This window comes from Sinocyclocheilus rhinocerous, unplaced genomic scaffold (genome assembly GCF_001515625.1).
Source record: "Sinocyclocheilus rhinocerous isolate Xijiao unplaced genomic scaffold, SAMN03320098_v1.1 scaffold1696, whole genome shotgun sequence".
Classification (NCBI taxonomy): Eukaryota; Metazoa; Chordata; class Actinopteri; order Cypriniformes; family Cyprinidae; genus Sinocyclocheilus; species Sinocyclocheilus rhinocerous.
In genome coordinates this window covers 189,796-207,411 of record NW_015628374.1, presented here as the reverse complement: position 1 = coordinate 207,411, position 17,616 = coordinate 189,796, and the positions used below count along the sequence as shown (strand labels likewise).

General features: G+C 37.7%; 4 protein-coding genes across 5 annotated transcripts in view; 2 read left to right on the top strand and 2 right to left on the bottom strand.

Annotated features, from left to right (window-relative positions):
• tmx2a (thioredoxin-related transmembrane protein 2a) overlaps nt 1-977 on the top strand; it is a 4,823-nt gene extending 3,846 nt beyond the window's left edge. Inside the window, exon 8 of the mRNA XM_016549417.1 lies at nt 163-977. Coding sequence (XP_016404903.1) covers nt 163-330 — 168 coding nt within the window. The 3' untranslated portion in view covers nt 331-977. The remainder of the gene's footprint in view (nt 1-162) is intronic.
• Nucleotides 978-1,927: 950 nt separating this feature from the next.
• LOC107737796 (GATA zinc finger domain-containing protein 1) lies at nt 1,928-6,733 on the bottom strand. Its single transcript, XM_016549418.1, has 5 exons — nt 6,312-6,733; nt 5,484-5,606; nt 4,991-5,050; nt 4,716-4,899; nt 1,928-2,251 (listed from the first exon to the last, which is right to left on the bottom strand). Exons 1-5 carry the CDS (start codon nt 6,576-6,578, stop codon nt 2,070-2,072), a joined length of 816 nt encoding a protein of 271 aa, XP_016404904.1. The 5' UTR covers nt 6,579-6,733; the 3' UTR covers nt 1,928-2,069.
• A 1,726-nt stretch (nt 6,734-8,459) lies between these two features.
• Nucleotides 8,460-17,616, bottom strand: part of nudcd2 (NudC domain containing 2) — a 15,421-nt gene continuing 6,264 nt past the window's right edge. Inside the window, exon 4 of one of the 2 annotated variants that reach the window (XM_016549414.1) lies at nt 8,460-8,673. In XM_016549414.1, the coding sequence (XP_016404900.1) occupies nt 8,635-8,673 (39 nt within the window). In that variant the 3' untranslated portion in view covers nt 8,460-8,634. Of the gene's footprint in view, nt 8,674-16,680; nt 17,602-17,616 lie in introns of those variants that run through there. The other variant, XM_016549413.1, reaches the window with a different exon arrangement.
• On the top strand, nt 12,388-17,079 carry ccng1 (cyclin G1). Its single transcript, XM_016549412.1, has 6 exons — nt 12,388-12,548; nt 13,264-13,527; nt 13,622-13,875; nt 14,436-14,514; nt 14,585-14,695; nt 16,287-17,079. The coding sequence occupies exons 2-6, from the start codon at nt 13,264-13,266 to the stop codon at nt 16,476-16,478; spliced, it is 900 nt and encodes a 299-aa protein (XP_016404898.1). The 5' UTR covers nt 12,388-12,548; the 3' UTR covers nt 16,479-17,079.

Here is a 17,616-nt window from a genome sequence, read left to right as displayed (position 1 = left end):
ACTGCTTTTGTGCTCCAGGGTCACACATGTGTAATTCAGTTACTAACTACAACTGTCATCATGTAATCAGTAACACTCTACAGTCCGTAAGTAATCTACCCAGCACCGCATACAAAGCAACTCGCTATTCCTCACTAAGACATGCGTTTGTGTGTTTTACAGGAAAATATCATTCGAGAGTTCAACCTAAATGAGATGTTCCAGAGATATAAGAAATGTAGCAAAGGAGAGAAGCCTGAGGAACCGAAGACACTCCTGCAGGAGGCTCCTGAAGAAGAGCAGCCACATGAGGAGGAGGAGGAGGAACCAGAGAGCAAGAAAGACAAATAAGACACAGAACGGAAAGGCATTCAGCATTTATGACTATCCTGAACCCACACCGAATAGTGCAACACATCATCTACACAAATGCCTCGCATGTGGAAACTTTTCCTCTTAACTTTAATCTTTCATTTTAGTTGTCAGTCGACACACAAACAGCTGTGTCTGCTTTCATATTCTGGCCGCTGGCTTTTCATAATAAATGCATTCAGTGCGTCTTAAAGTTTAATCATTTTAAACTGCATTATTCTTTTAAGCCGAGGGGGTCTGTGGTGGTGCTGCAGGGGGGTTGCCAATTACTGTTTGATCTCAAAATATTAGGCTTTAAATGAAAACACGCAACATTAAGTTGACTTCCCCTAAAGATAATAAGCTAAATGTTTCACTGTCCCTGATTACGGCATGCCAGCATCATAATAAAGTATGTAAATGCATATGGATTACATTTTATTATAGGCCAAGTTTAAAATGCGGACAGGACATCTCCGATCGCTCTTATAATCCAGCAAGGAGTCGTTAGCCTCGAGTCTTTTATGCTTTATTTTATGCATGGTGACCCGTGTTGCATTTGCACTTGAGGTTCAAAACTGAGTAATTTGTGTTTGTTCGAGCATTAGCTATTAAAATGACACATTCTTCCAAAAATGAACTTTTTTGTCATCTGAGGTTGTTATCCAGAGAACCTACTAAAATATGGTCACTGTTATGTCGGCAATGCATAGAGACCTGGATGAATACTGTGTGATTAACTGAGAGTCTGTTTCAAAAGTAGGTGGAAAATTAATAAAGCAATAATCCCCGTGAAGCCGTGGTTTACAGTGAATTTATAACAGCTAAGGGGCGTAAGCGGAGTGCCTAAAACCCCCTTAGCTGTTATAAATTCACTGTAAACCACGGCTTCACGGGGCTTATTGCTTTTATAAAACGGTTATTCCATATACGTAGTAAGGTTTCACAAAATAAAACTGAGCAAATAAAGTGTAATGATATTAATAAAAACAGTATTCTTCCACCAAACAATGTAGTTCCTCAGAATCAGTTGTGGTTGCAACAAAGTGGTTGCCGAGCAACACACAAACGTAAACAAAGGTGTATGTTACTTTGTAGAGTAATTTACAACAGCTTCGAACGTGGCTCAGCCAATCAGAATCAAGGACCGGAACTCTCCGTTTTATAAATAAAATATTTACTCTGGTCCTTCCCAGGTGTTTTTGTGGATACAGACTTTCGATCAAATGTAGTAGCATCTTCAATGTCTTGCAGGTTTGTAGAGGAGACTATGAAGCTTGAGAAAACATGCTCGGAAGTGAGCAGGAAGCTGGAAACATGCGAGTTACAGAATTTATATATTATATTATTTTTGCTCACATCAACTTTCGGCTAAATTAAATCAAGAGTTGGAATCCGTGTCAAGCACGACACCAGTACAGACTCGACTCGGAGCATGATATTGAAAGCTGCTGCTTTTTCCCACAGCACTGGAAGCTCAGAAAACGCATTTGAGAGATGCACAAAGCACAACACATGTTAACCAGGTATGACTTTATACACATGTATGTATGATGTGTTGCAATACTGAACTTTGTGCATAAAGTTTTACTATGAAAATGTATACCGAAAATACTATAAAATGTACTGTTCAATGGCCAACTCCACACACAATCATCATGACCGTTCTTGAAATTGTACTGAAATGTCTCGTAAATGAAAAAAAAAGTTCAGTTCAGTCTGATTTTGAGGGATCCACGTCACCCTACGGTTTCTTTGATGGCAACAGCAGGCGTCGGTCCTATATGAGTCCAGATGTAGCCTTTTTCTGGACGAACTGGTAATGTTGGGAAAGGGCAGCTTCTTGATTTGAAATACTCTGATGGGGCGTGACAGACAAACTCCAGGAACTCCATTCTTCTTGGCAAGTCCTCCTCAGGGCCTACGCAGAGAAACTGCAGTTGTTACAAAAAGGAAGCTTAAAAACTTCTTAAACATGCGTCAAATTAGTGTACATGGCTAGTGTAACATGACACCCTGGTACAGCATATGTGTCAGCAATAGGGGTGTGCGATATTGAAAAAATCTATTTTTAAAAAAATATTTGTTTTGATTTTTTTTTTTTTCAAAAAACTAAAACCGCCAGTAGGTGGCAGCAAGTCCCTTAATGAGTGATTCATTGAATCATTCACTCAAACAATTTGTTCAAAGTTCATTTACAAGTAGGGGTGTGGTGTGATATATATCATCTGCGATAATATCGTAATTGTTGTTTTAATGATGTGCGATTTGACATTATCGAGTATTTTGCAAAAACCATTCAAAACACCCCTACAGAGCGCACGCGTACATTACGTGAAGTCTAGACTAGTGCGTGTGCGCATTTAGAGTGCGTTCTTTCACCGCATGATTGCGCACGCATACATTACGTGAAGTCTAGACTAGTGCGTGTGCGCATTTAGAGTGCGTTCTTTCACTGCATGATTCGGTCTATTACAATGCATTTACAATGATCACAAATTCAAGACATGATGGCAGAAAATGTATATATTTATACCATTTCATATAGTTATTAATCAATTTCACACGAAGAGTGCCATTTTTCTCCAAATATTACCATGATTACAGATGTGACATTGATTTTTTTACAACAGTTCAATAAACAAGAAGTTAATTAAGAGACTAGACACCATATTGCCCGTTTTCGACAACAAAAGTAATTCCAAACGCAGCCACAGCGCTGTTTTGCGTCTGTGTGTTTCGTTGTTAAGTAACACCATGACAAGTGAGCTATTTTGCTGAATATTCTCACGACGCAAAAAAAACATTCAAAACACCTAACGTACAGAGTGTACGCATTACGTGAAGTCTAGTGCGTGTGCGCATTTACAGTGTGCTCTTTCACGGCATGATTAAGTCTATTAAAATACATTGAGAATGATCACAAATTCAACATGATGGCAGAAAATGTATATATTTATACCATTTCATATAGTTAATAATCAATTTCACACGAAGAGTGCCGTTTTTCTCCAAATATTACCATGATTACAGATGTGACATTGATTTTTTTACAACAGTTCAATAACCAAGAAGTTAATTAAGAGACTTACGTTTTAGACACCATATTGCGCGTTTTCGACAACAAAAGTAATTCCAAACGCAGCCACAGCGCTGTTTTGCGTCTGTGTGTTTCGTTCCTGAATGAATCACTCGTTTAAATGATTCGGTTCAATCGCAATGACTCACTTATTAACAGTGACTTGCTGCCACCTGCTGGCGGTTTTAATTTCACATTCAGAGTATCTTTTATTATTTAAATAATTTCAAATATCAGTATTCAACGTTTTATGTTTAATATATCAAAACGTTATTTATGCATTTGTAATTGCAGGTTAAATGCATTCATGTCTTGCATTAAACAGTGTGTAAATGCATCTAAATGCCACTTCAGCTGCAGCTTCTGTGTTGATTTAATTTGCTTGGTAACAGCCCAAATGTCTTATTACTCTAATTCACTAATTAAATGTAAGAATTTCACTCAAAAGATAATGCACACTTTTAGAAAAAATGGCTTTGTAAAGGTAAAAATGCCCATAAAATGTAAAAAGTTTAAACTTATTGGAAAATATTAATTTCTATCAGTATGAACTGACCAGCACACAGAATATGAAGAATATTAAAAACTTTAGGAGTCAGCTGTCCACGGCAGTGCTTAAGGTACCAGCACAATAACACACTCAGCAAAATATCGTCTAATTATCGTTATCGATAAAATCCCAGAAAATATCGAGATATAATTTTTTGTCAATATCGCACACCCCTATTTATATGTAAAGAAAATGGCTGTTTTTATGAATGGCTCATTGAATCACTGACTAAAATTATTCGTTCAAAACAGATTCATTCAGAAATAAAGACGCACAGATGTTCTGCTCCAGCTTTGATTGTTATTATTTTCATTGACGAAATAGAAAAAAACACTATATTATGCGTAAAATGTAGCTCACTCAATATTATCTTATTATTTTTTGAATTGTTATATAATTTTAATATCACACTTGCAATCCCACGCGCTAATATTCAGGAAAACGCCACTCTTGCTTGTGTGCTATTACTTAACTATATCATATCTTATAAATATACAAACAAAAACCCATACAGAGATATTTTTTTGCTTTCATAACTTGAATTATAGGGTGATTTTAACTGCATTCTAATAGGCTTCATCACACAGTCAATGCTTTTGGACTCTCAAGACGTGTTTTTGTTTGTTTTTTGCAAAGTGAGTGACACACTCGATAATATCAGCTCACATACTGTTAAAACAATTACGGTATTATCATAGATATTGCACACCCCTAGTCAGCAAGGAACAAAAACACAGTATTTCTGCATGAACTTACCTACAATGTATGTGCCAGGATCAAAGCGATCTCGAGGACTGGCCTGAGTCGGGATCAGCCAAGTTAACGCCGCGCTTTTCTCACAGTACTGGTCCTGGACGAAACCACGAATCTGTGCGTAATACGGTTTACCGTCGTCCTCGTCTGTTACTTTAATGACATCTCCTGTTTGATAATAGACGCCCTGAACACAAGACGTGTAGTTTAGTGAATAGAAACAGGCAGAAAAACTGTTTAAACAAGCATTTTGAACAGTAGAAAGGAGTGATGATTACCTTGTAAAACATGGACTCTGATGTGATAATCGTTGACACAGACTCTGGTGCTTTGATAGGCTGTGCAAATTTAAAGAAGGTAAAATAAATGCCATTGCATTTTATTACCACAGTTCACCGAAAAATGAAAATTTGCTTAAAATGTACTCATCCTCAGGCCATCCGAAATTAGGATGGGTTTGTTTCTTCATCCGGTTTGGAGAAATGTAGCATTGCATCAGTGTCTCAGCAATGGATGCTCTGCAGTGAATGGGTGCCGTCAGAATGAGAGTTTATCAGCTGTTTGGACTCTCATTCTGACGGCACCCATTCACTGCAGAGCATCCATTGCTGAGACACTGATGCAATGCTACATTTCTCCAAATCTGATGAAGAAACAAACTCATCCTAATCTTGGGATGGCCTGAGAGTGAGCACATTTTCATTCCTTTAACCCACATAGACATTAGAGGAAGAAAACACTCATAAACGACCCTGAATGAAAAGCACTTACATTTTTCAATTTGAAAATGTGTCGTCTACCCTTTCCTTTGGTCGAGACTTTCTTCTCAGATGCTGGAGCTTTGTACTTGGTGCTCCGTAACCGAGCGGAGCGTCTGTGGATTTCATGTTTGGACTATAAAATAAAGAGGGTAGTATCACTGGTTTTGTTTAGAAACGTTATTTTTAAGCTGTGTATAACGATTTAAATGTAAGTACATAGTTGTTAAGGCCACTTAACATAAAGTGGGTCCACGTTATGTAAAGTAAACATATCTTAATCTGTAAGATAGCATTTAAGAGAAGAGAGAAAAATATATGATATATACATATATTTTTGTATATATACATACATACATATATATATATTATCACAAAAACAAACATACATATAAACAACTAAACAATAGTTCAAATTATCTTCATTAGAACAAAATCAAGGACTACAGTGGGGGAACTATAAAAGAAAAAAATTAAGTAAACATAATATGATAGTAATCGCTTGACAATTATGACGTCAACATGGCGGCGCTCAAATGTGGGCGACCCGCTCCATGTGAGAAGACTGTTACGCATGTACATCATTTCCGGGTTTTTTTTGTTCCCTCAAAATGACGTTTCTATATATAAAATGTTTCTAAATTCTATATCCGTAAAATATCTTAAGCAAAAAAAATACGGAACTATGGAGCTGCACTATGGAGCGGTGTCGTGTGCTTTCAGTAAAGAATAATTTTGACCGCAAATTTTAGTATTCTAATGCGTTGTGTCGCTATTAGACTAAATGAGAAGTTACACAAATCCCACGCTACAAAGTAAGTTTTTAAGCAAGTCTTCAAACCTGTTTCCCTCCGCCGTTATTCTGCTGGATGCTGGATGAAGCAGATGCTCCGGAGCTCCCGCTGCTTATGCTTTTACTCGCGCAGTTGTTACACAAAATCTCCCCCTGGCTGCCCTTTTTCCACATGGAAGAAGAGTTGGTCTTGCAGACAGCACAGCATGGTTTTAAACCAAGAGGCATGTTTGCTGACCACACGCAGTAATGTTTCGCTAAAGGGTCTTGTATAGTTATTTCTGAATTAAACAGTCGGGTTTTTCCTGTAAGCATGCAAGCCAAAAACTGCAAGTAATGCCGATCTAGAAGAAATATGACCTATCTCAAACACATATCTTTCATTTAGAAAACAATGAATGATAGGTCCCGTATGTTTTACCATTGGGGGGAAAAAACAACATCCGGGAGAAGAGTTTGTGAATTTTAGAATAAATGTCCTGATCCTTACTTTCACAATAAAAGTCTAAGAAAATCTGTCTATGAAAAAGACTTCACTGGAGGGCGCTGTTTAATATCTTTACATTTTAAGAAAGAAAGTATGTTGCATTAATTTTTAATCCGAGCAAATAAATATCTATCTATCTATCTATCTATCTATCTATCTATCTATCTATCTATCTGTCTGTCTGTCTGTCTGTCCGTCTATCTATCTATCTATCTATCTATCTATCTATCTATCTATATACTACATACAAATCAATTTAAATATAAAGTACCACCACCATAAATACTTAAGTAAAAAAAACACACAAAAAAAAACACACACACAACGTTCAGACTAAGATGTAAAAACTGGTCATTACTTACAACACAAGATGATTTAATCAAAACAAAACTGGTGATCACTTTCAATTTAAAATGATTACTGAAAAAAAGCCAAACTATAAAATGACTATATTCACCAACTCTACATCATTTATTCTTTCTTTCCCCTTATATAATACTGTCAACATGAACCAAAAACTATCCAATCTGAAGAATGAAACATACTTTTTAGCATTTGAATATAGAAATTGTATTTTTAGCTATTCATGAATATGTAAGGTTGAAAAGCTGCGATATTATAACTTTAAAACGGTTGCTTCGGGTCAAATCCATAATAAGTCCATAATCCATAACAAGGTTTCTTCCGGTGGAAAAAGTCCATCTCCTGTTGTCTCTCACATCAAAATCAACCCACATGTTTGTTTAGAGCTGTTTTAGACTGCTCTGGCTTTCTAAAGTTTGTTTAAAACTTGAGAATTACTTAAAAGTGAAATACTGTGATGTTTTTATCAGCTGTTTGGACTCTCATTCTAACGGCACCCATTCACTGCAGAGCATCCATTGCTGAGACACTGATGTTCAGATGAAGAAAATTGTCATCAAATTTTTAGGTGAACTATTCCTTTAAATGTGGCATGAAAAGAATATTATTGTTTTTAAATGAAGCAACACATTGGCATTGCTAAATAAGAGGGCTGTGGCTTCACGGTAACTGTAAGAAACACTGATGCATTCACAAATGCATATATTTTCTTCACTCAGATATACGTCACAAGAAAAGATCTGTCGCTATTTCCATTTCATTGCGACTTCAATAATATGCAACAATCAATTACAACCATCGGTGTTCTTATGTGGACAGAAAAGGTCCTCACACAAAATGTCCATACACTCTAAAAAATGCTGGGTTAAATATAACCCAGCGCTGGGATAAAAAGGGACAAACCCAGCTGTTGGGTTGTTTTGACCCAGCTGTTGGGTTGTTTTGACCCAGCGGTTGGGTTGTTTTGACCCAGCGGTTGGGTTGTTTTGAACCCAGCGGTTGGGTTGTTTTGACCTAGCTGTTGGTTTGTTTGGACCCAGCGGTTGGGTTGTTTTGAACCCAACCGCTGGGTCAAAACAACCCAATAGCTGGGTTTGTCCCTTTTTAACCCAGCGCTGGGTTATATTTAACCCAGCATTTTTTAGAGTGTAAGATTCACAACAGAAATGCACATCAGTTTGCTCTTACTATCTTTCCAATGTTAATAAATCCAGAATATTTACATAAGCATACCTAAAGTTACCAGTTACCAAAATGAGTATGGCTTTTCGCACACAATAAAGACCTTTAGTATACGGGCCAATATGTGGCATTCTCTCTCTTTCTGTTGCTCCTGTTTGCTTGTGAGGCCTGGAGAGAAGGGTCTGGATAAGTGCGCTCCAAAACTGTAGCATCATGGCAGCTTGGCAGACTGTGTGTTGGCACGGCCGAGGATACAGAGACAGATTGAGGCTGACACAGCAGACCTTCACTTGGCGAATGGCTGGCACTGCCTGCTGTGCGGATCAGAGCGCGCCTCTGTCACACTCCACTCAGGAGGGCTGTCAGCCTTTTGCACTCCTTTGGAAAACAAAAAAAGGAGTGCTGTTAGACTTCTATTCCGGCTGCAGGATGGTAACAACAGCTGAGGAAAATGTTTGGAAATCCTTCACAGTGTGATGCTGTATTCTAAATGTCATCTAGGAGACTCAAGTGCAGCAGAAAGACATGGGCATGTATGATGTACATTTGGACATAGAGTGTGCAAAATATTCATAGAGCTGCTGCAAAAAATTCATGAGATGGTTATTTTTGAAAGAGGTCTCTTCTGCTCACCAAGGCTGCATTTATTTGATCAAAAATACGGTAAAAACTTTAATATTGTGAAATATTATTACAATCCAAAATAACTGTTTTCTATGTGAATATCTGTTAAACTGTAATTTATTTCTGTGAACAAATCTGAATTTTCAGCGTCATTACTCCAGTCTTCAGTGTCACGTGATCTTCAGAAATCATTCTAATATGCTGCTCAAGAAACATTTCTGATTATCCTCAATGTTGAAAACAGTGGTGCTGCACAGTATTTTTTTGTTCCCCCCATGATTATAGAAAGTTCAAAGAACAGCATTAATTTGAAATAGTAATCTTTTGTAGCATAGTTTTTACTTTTGATCTGAGAGACATGACATTTTCTAATATACTGTACTTCTCTAATATTTTTCTTCTCGTAACACTGTGGAAATCATAATTTAAAAAGACATGCGTTGCCATTGGACGATGGATAGGAAATATTAGGATGCTATATTATAAATAACACATTAGGAAATAACCTATCCAAAGAGTAGCTATTGATGTTGATATTCATCAGTTATAGAGCTTTTTATTCATTTAGTTCATTCTGTTTTCTGTTTCACTGAATGTGTAAGTGGAAGGTGTAAACTGGCTGCTTATATGCATTGTGCTTAAAACACCCTTAAAATTAGGCAACTGAAAGACTCCTGTCTTGTATCAGGGCTTCAGGTTTACCTGCTTGGCTTCCCTCACTATGTGCGCGGTCAGGTGCCATCAACTCAGCCATGTTTACGTCAAGCATTTTCAGTTCAGTCGTGGCCTGGAGTCTTAATGTCAGCTTGCCAAGCTTTCCGGCAAAATAAAGTGCTACAGATGAATCTCAATAATGAGCCATGTGCTCTAAACAGCAGGATTCTTGTATGGTCTCCTGTTCAAGCTGTGACTGTGAGTACGCTTGCTTTGCCACCCAAACAAGGCAACAGGGGGCTTAAAGTGCGCTGCCCCATTTTATAATAGAGGATTATTTAAATATCTGAATATGGAAATAATTAAGCATTCTCAAATCAGCCCTGCATCCGTTTGACATATTGATCAGCCATGGTCTGCAGGAGCCACGTGCAGCATACAGTAGCATCCTTAATTAGCAGCTACAATTATGGCAGCTTATGCATGCACATATATGAGGAATATGTATTTATACATTTGATGGCCTCCCATGCTGTTTTCCAGCACAGCCCATTAACTGAGGTAAGCTAGACCTACTTCATACCCCTCAAGCTCGCCGAAGCTCAGTTTTGTAACTAGGCACTGGGTTAAAAGGATCCCGAGGGAAAGCTTGTGAAAATCAGGTCTATAACCCTTGGCTCTGGGGGGGATCTCGCTTTTTGGACCATCTTGGAATAAATTGAGCATCAAAGCTGTCAGATTGTCATGCAGCTGTGAAAGAGGCAGCAGGATTATCCATGTTTATAGCAAATGCTAAAAAGGATCTCAGCATGCTTGTAAGACGCATATAAATGCTCTTTGCATTGAAAATGTCGAGTGCTTTTGGTGTGAAGGTTTTTGCAGTTACGTTTATATGTTTGGCGCCATCTGTTGGTACTGAAACATTAAGCCATCAAAAATAGTACATTTGTTTTATAATATCAACACAGACATTACTTCTTCATTCCGACTATTGCAAGCATCTTATAAATATTTCACAGTTTCCTTTCTTTTTTTCTCTTTTTTTTTCATCCTGCTTATCTTTACAGACTATGTCTGTGAATCTGGAGCATAAATGTTGACTGTGCTCAAACAATTTGTGTTTCTGTTCTTATCTATTTCTTTATATGATTGTTTGCTTGGGCCTCCCATGCTGTTTTCCTGCACAGCCCATTAACTGAGGTAAGCTAGACCTACTTCATACCCCTCAAGCTCGCCGAAGCTCAGTTTTGTAACTAGGCACTGGGTTAAAAGGATCCCGAGGGAAAGCTTGTGAAAATCAGGTCTATAACCCTTGGCTCTGGGGGGGATCTCGCTTTTTGGACCATCTTGGAATAAATTGAGCATCAAAGCTGTCAGATTGTCATGCAGCTGTGAAAGAGGCAGCAGGATTATCCATGTTTATAGCAAATGCTAAAAAGGATCTCAGCATGCTTGTAAGACGCATATAAATGCTCTTTGCATTGAAAATGTCGAGTGCTTTGCTTTTGGTGTGAAGGTTTTTGCAGTTAAGTTGATATGTTTGGCGCCATCTGTTGGTACAAGCCATCAAAAATAGTACATTTGTTTTATAATATCAACACAGACATTACTTCTTCATTCCGACTTTTGCAAACATCTTATAAACATTTCACAGTTTCCTTTCTTCTTTTTTTTCTCTTTTTTTTCATCCTGCTTATCTTTTCAGACTATGTCTGTGAATCTGGAGCATAAATGTTGACTGTGCTCAAACAATTTGTGTTTCTGTTCTTATCTATTTCTTTATATGATTGTTTGCTTGACCATGAGAGTCATTGCCACAGTGCATATGTATTATATTCAGATGTTTTGTTGTTTTAGCCAAATGTTGGAACCTTTAGAAGATTCTAAGCACAATAGGATCAGAACGAGTTATTACAGTATTGCTCTCGTTTTGTTTTTAAATTATTCTGTAATGTTCAATTACATAATTGAACACTACAGAATAATATTATATTATATAGATAGACAAATACATGGATTAAATAGATTTAAACAGCTAAGATTTCGCTTTTTCTTTCATTTTATATTAGATTATATGTGTCCTTTGTGCCTTCAATCCATTTTTTTGCTGGTTCTCAGGAGGATATCATACTATTATATTGTATTGTAGCCTATTGCATTGTATTATATTATATTATTATGTGTATTATTTTTTCCTTTGTGCCTTCAATCCTCACTCTGCATGCTCCATAGCCACAGTAAGCAGTTAAACCAGATGACTTGATTCAGATTCATTGGCACAAGACAAAACAACGTAATTCTGTCTTTTTCCATTAACTGAATGTTTACTGCTTCAATTAATAAGTGTTTGTTTATGTAGCCTATGCATGCAGGTATGTATGTATGCATGCATGCATATATGTTTGTGAGGTTAACTGATACTATTGTGTTTGTGTTGTTGCTGTTTTTGAATTAACACATTGGGTTTTGATCACAGGTTGTTGTACCATTTAGTTATAATAATATCATATCATATGTAACATTCAAACGTTTCAAAGCAGTTATGGTGGCGATTTAATACTTTTAAAGTTTGTTTTTTAGCTTGTTTCACAGGAGTGCGCTGAATATCTAACTTGCTGGATTTCACTGCACTGCCAAGCACGTAAACCCCGCCTCTCCCCGGCGTGTGGGGGCGTGGTCAACGCCTACAGACAAACCCGAACCAATAGGCATTCAGAAAGACGGAGCTCTGTGTGAGCACTGCCCAATAAGGTGATCCTATGTTATGGATATGGACTTTCTCCGAGTATAAAGCATGCAAGCAGCCTGCGCGTCACAGTGACGCCGAGGGTTGGGGTGTGCTGGGCGTAGAAGTTATATTGCTTTAAACTTACATGCTTGGAACTTTCTTTTTAATAACTTTATTTTGCATTTTATTTCACAAACTCACAGATTCGTCTTTTTAGTTTTTAAGAACACCGTGAAATCTACGAAAGGTGAGCAGTTCTTTGACGTATTGTTGTTATTTCAGTTTTTTTTTATGTAAAGGCGCAGTATAACTTACTTTTTACGTTACGGTGTGGTTTTCCAGGCTCTAGATGTTTCTTTTAATCTGATAGTCGATGAAAAATCGTTTAAATGTTCTCCACCGCCGTGAAACAACACAAGACTCGATACGTTAGAACGCTAAACGTAAAATAAATGGCTTGGAAATTAGATTTAAAGTATAAAAGAGTGAATATATGGAGTTAAAGTTGTTATTTAGAGAAGACTGACATAAAACCAAATGGTTTATGGTTTTAACGGGGCAGAAATCTGGTTAGTGGACATGCCCAGACATGTATTAGACCTCAGGGTTGTAACGTTACAATATGGACACTTGTTTTAACGTCCCTTAACGTTACATGGTTACCGTGATAACATAGGCTATCTCTACAAGTAAAACAACAATTACGATATTATCGCAGACGATATATATCGCACACCCCTAATTCAGACGTGTATTATGATTACATTAACTCCGTTACTTTAATCGCCGTTACTTTATCGTACTGGTAGCGCAGAGTTTGCATTTCACGGTATATTGTTGTGTGTGTGTATATGCAAAACACATAATGGAAGCTTTCAACAGCATGTTACATTTGCACATGGCTGAAATAATTATCCACGATATCTTTAATGGTGTTTTAGTTGATTATTTTGTTATTTTAGATGATTGAGCAGGTGACCGGAGCAGGTGTTTTGCCCTTTACCGTCCAGCTCAAAGCTCTTCTGGACCAAGAAGCCAGATATCAGCCCAAACTCTGTGGTCTCCGAATCATCGAGTCCGCTCCGGAGAACGGTCTGAGAATGACGGTCAAGCTGAGAGACTTTCAAGTCCAAGACCTTCTCTCCTTGACGCAGTTCTTCGGCTTCAGTTTGGAGACGTTCTCCCTCACTGTGAGTCTTCTAAACCGGTTCTTGGCTGTGATGAAGGTGCGTTTAAATATTCAGTCCTCAGCCTTCTCGGTATGAATCACGGGTGTTTTCTGAGTAGGTTTCTGTTGAATGCCGTTTCTCTAATTTTTAGATTCAGCCCAAGCATCTGGCCTGTGTGGGTCTCTGCTGCTTCTACATTGCCGTGAAGACATCCGAAGAGGAGAAGAGCGTTCCTTTGGCCAGTGACCTCCTCCGGATCAGCCAGAACCGCTTTACGGTCCACGACATGATGAGGATGGAGAAGATCATTCTGGAGAAGCTCTACTGGAAGGTCAAGGCTCCGACCGCCCTTCACTTCCTCAGATTCTTTCACGCTCTCATTCAAGAGCAGCTGGACGCAGAAAGGTGAGCAGCTGGACTCTATTCAAATGTTTGGAGTTGGTCAGATTTTAATGTCTCTCGTGTTCACCAAGGCTGCATTAATTTGATCAAAAACACAGTAAAATGTTATAATATTTTTACAATTAAAAAAAAATGTTTACTATGTGAATATATATTCAAATGTAATTTATTTCTGTGATCAAAGCTGAATTTTCAGCAGACTTCAGAGTCACATGATCCTTCTAATGTGCCGATTTGCTGCTCAAGAAACGTTTCTGATTATCATCAATGTTGAAAACGGCTGTGCTGCTTATTTTTTCATATTTTTGTGGAAACTCTTTATTTTTCAGGATTCTCTGATGAATAGAAAGTTCCATAGAACCGCATTTATTTGAAATTGGAACCATCAATTGGTATCATTTTTGATGAATTTAATGCATCCTTGTTAAATAACGGCATTTAGAAGGATCGTACCAACCCCAAACTTTTGAAAGGTAGTGGACGTTTCTTGAAAACAACCATAGCTTGGTTTAAACCGTGTGTAATAGGCTTGCATTAAAATAAGATCCAATGTTTCTCTTCAGTAAGCGGATTCTGAACATCGAGAGGCTGGAGGCTCAGTTGAAGGCTTGCCATTGCTCCTTTACTTTCACTAAAATCAAGGTAAGCGGTTTGGAGCATTTGGAAACGGTCAAAGTGTGTTTGTAGTCTGACTGTAATTCTGTCTCTACAGCCGTCGCTGCTTGCTTTGTCGCTTCTGGCTCTGGAGATCGAAGATGAGCACGAGTGTGAGCCGGTTCCTGCTCTCAGAGAGGCTCTGGATGCTCTGCGGGAGAGTTTGACTGTAAGTTTCCTGCAAGATTACTACTAGAAAGATCTATTTGTTTGGGAAATGGGGTGGAGACGTACAGCAGACGGACTGCGTTGCGTAACGAGTTGAATCTAATGAGAGAAACCGATACGCAAGTGCATCAAATAATATGAAATTGGTAAAGTTGCGACAGATTGTTTCTTCTATATTGTGACGTGCATCTAAGATTAATGGATTATCAAACAGAAGAAATGTAGGGTGGGACTTGGTTCTGTGTATTGATTGTTGATGTGGGAGTCGCACTCAGAAATGGAGTCGGAGGCGGGTTTAAGGGAACTAAATAATTGGAGAAATCCTACATTAATGTGACCCTGGACCACAAAACCAGTCATAAGGGTCAATTTTTCGAAATTGAGATTTATACATTATCTGAAAGCTGAATAAATAAGCTTTTACTGCAGTATTTCCTCTCTCAATCAGTAGAAAATATGGTTAACACCCGGTCATGCATGAAAAAAAAAATACTGTCATGTACTGTGAAACCGGTATAATTTGGAAAAATATTGTGATATAAGTTTTTGGTCATACCGCCCAGCACTATTACTAATCAAATTAAGTTTTGATATATTTACGGTAAGAAATTTACAAAATATCTTCATGGAACATGATCTTTACTTAATATCCTAATGATTTTTGGCATAATTTTTTTTTTATCATTTTGACCCATACAATGTATTGTTGGCCATTGCTACAAATATACCTCAGCGACTTAACACTGCTTTTGTGCTCCAGGGTCACATATTAGGAACCTATAATTTCCGTGATGCGGAAATAAAACTGGAGTTTACTGTATAACACAATGTCAGGGAATTTGTCAAATTTTGAAAAAGTAAATCAGAAGTAGGTTGGTACACTTAAATCAGATCGCGATATGGACTAGTGTCTGTGAATATTAAATCACAAAAAGACTATTGAAATATGAATCCTGCATGTTCTGGATGTCTTCATGTTTCAGACAGAAATACGTTTCTGTTGCACAATAGAATGTGTGTCTCAATGATAATAATAATTATTAACTTTATTTTTAAGGAATAATCACAATGTTTCTTCCATGTTTTAGTTTTAACCATAAACCTCTGTTGTGCATCACTTTTTGTTTTTTGCCAAAATAAATTAAATTTCATTTGAGTGTAAATTAAATTCGTTTTATGCCTTTATTTGATCACCAGAAAAAAGTGTTTTGTTAAACTTTTTTTTTAATATTAAATTGTGAAAGTGTCATGGTTTCAATTAATTAGACGTGCTTTTTGATTACTAAAATTTAATTTAACCATTAAAATGTAGTCCAGAAAAATTTAAATTACCAAACGGAATCCTTAAAAAAACAAACAAAAAAAAAACGGAATTTTGGGGGGAAAAAATAAAACCGATTTCATCAGCAGAGAGCAATCTGTCGTTCCGATCCAGTTATGACATTTTGATCAAATATTACAAATGATCCACTGAATAAGATCAATAACATGCATTTACAAAATAGGGTGAATGTTCACTTAATGCCGACTTTAAAAACTACTTTTTTAAAAAATTTTTTTTATGGTGTCTTGTGGTTGATTCTGTGCTTCAGGTTAAAGCTGGAGACCTGGTTTGCGTGAGGGAGCTGGTGGCTAAATGCCTGGCTGAATACGCCTCCACCAAGTGCCTGAAGCCAAACGGCCAGAGACTGCGATGGATGATTTCGGGTCGAACCGCCAGACAGCTGAAGCACAGCTACTACAAGATCGCCCATCTACCCACGATCCCTGAATACGCTTGTTAAGCGTCCGACACTAATTTCTTTACATATCTGCTAAATTTGCTTTCCCTTTTCTCAGTCTTTGTTCTCTTTTGCCATGATTGTATTTATTTCACATCCGCACTGACTCGGTCTTGATTGCTAGTCAAGGGTGAGTTTGAGCAAGTAAGGCTTGCATGTGTACAGTATGTTCATCTGAATCGGCGCGAGACGCGCCGGTTGTTTAAAGCAATGAAGTATAGAACCGCCTAGGTCCTCAGTCCACCGTGTGGAAGAGGAGGGAGAAGGGTTTTGAGATTCAAGACCACAACAGAACCAAGAGATCAGGCCCAAAACCCTTCACTCCCACCCTAGGCTGTCAGCTGTCGTAATGCACACTCCTACCCAAGGCGATGAAACGAGATGTTTTTGTTTTTATTTTATTTTATTATGCCGTTCTGCTTAAGAGATCTGGATGGCTATGGAAACGCAGGCTTTAATATGCCTAACTACTTACTAAGTGACCAGCCCTGACGCTCATTTTACATTTGGTTATTACTACAGTCTTATGTAACCGTGACCATTTGTTTCATACTTAACTCTAACACAAACAACGAGTGGTACAAATAAAGCGGATTGAATTTAATTTGAGACTCTCTCTGTTTTGGTTGCGATATAGAAGTTGAGAGCAGCGTGCTTCAAAATGATGTAGTTGAACCTTTCAATAAAAACATATTGAGATGTAAAACACTCGTGCTCGTTTGTAATGTTTGAGGCATTTAATCCAAATCCTTGAATTGTATGATTATTTGAAATTCGGAGGATAAGCTGAGCAAAACCACTGTGGTGGCGATTACAAAAAAACGTGGTATTTGTAAATTAAAACCACCTTAAAGACTCGACGGACACAAAGGCTGCTTGTGATATATATTATGGCTTTATAGCAGCAGCCAGACTCGCTGTGATGTGCTTCCTATGTGTGTCTCCAGAGGAAGGAACACAGATTATATTCTCCAGGAACAAATAAAAAAAACTGGTGCCATTTAGTAAGACTACATCAAGTACAGGAATGAAAGTAGTCCTCTTATTTTTGCAAGCTGGAGAAATCTGGTCCGCCGCCGTGAAAGTTCCCAGAGATCTCTGCTCCGCTGAAGTCAAATCCAGGGTTCTGTTGGAAACAGGA

Coding starts and splice junctions, on each gene's coding strand:
- ccng1 (XM_016549412.1), top strand. CDS start 13,264: ATGATTGAGCAGGTGACCGGAGCAGGTGTTTTGCCCTTTACCGTCCAG. Junction 13,876..14,435: donor GAGCAGCTGGACGCAGAAAG/GTGAGCAGCTGG, acceptor GTTTCTCTTCAG/TAAGCGGATTCTGAACATCG. Junction 14,515..14,584: donor TTACTTTCACTAAAATCAAG/GTAAGCGGTTTG, acceptor CTGTCTCTACAG/CCGTCGCTGCTTGCTTTGTC.
- LOC107737796 (XM_016549418.1), bottom strand. CDS start 6,578: ATGCTTACAGGAAAAACCCGACTGTTTAATTCAGAAATAACTATACAA. Junction 5,607..6,311: donor ATAACGGCGGAGGGAAACAG/GTTTGAAGACTT, acceptor TTTATTTTATAG/TCCAAACATGAAATCCACAG. Junction 5,051..5,483: donor ACATTTTCAAATTGAAAAAT/GTAAGTGCTTTT, acceptor AAATTTGCACAG/CCTATCAAAGCACCAGAGTC.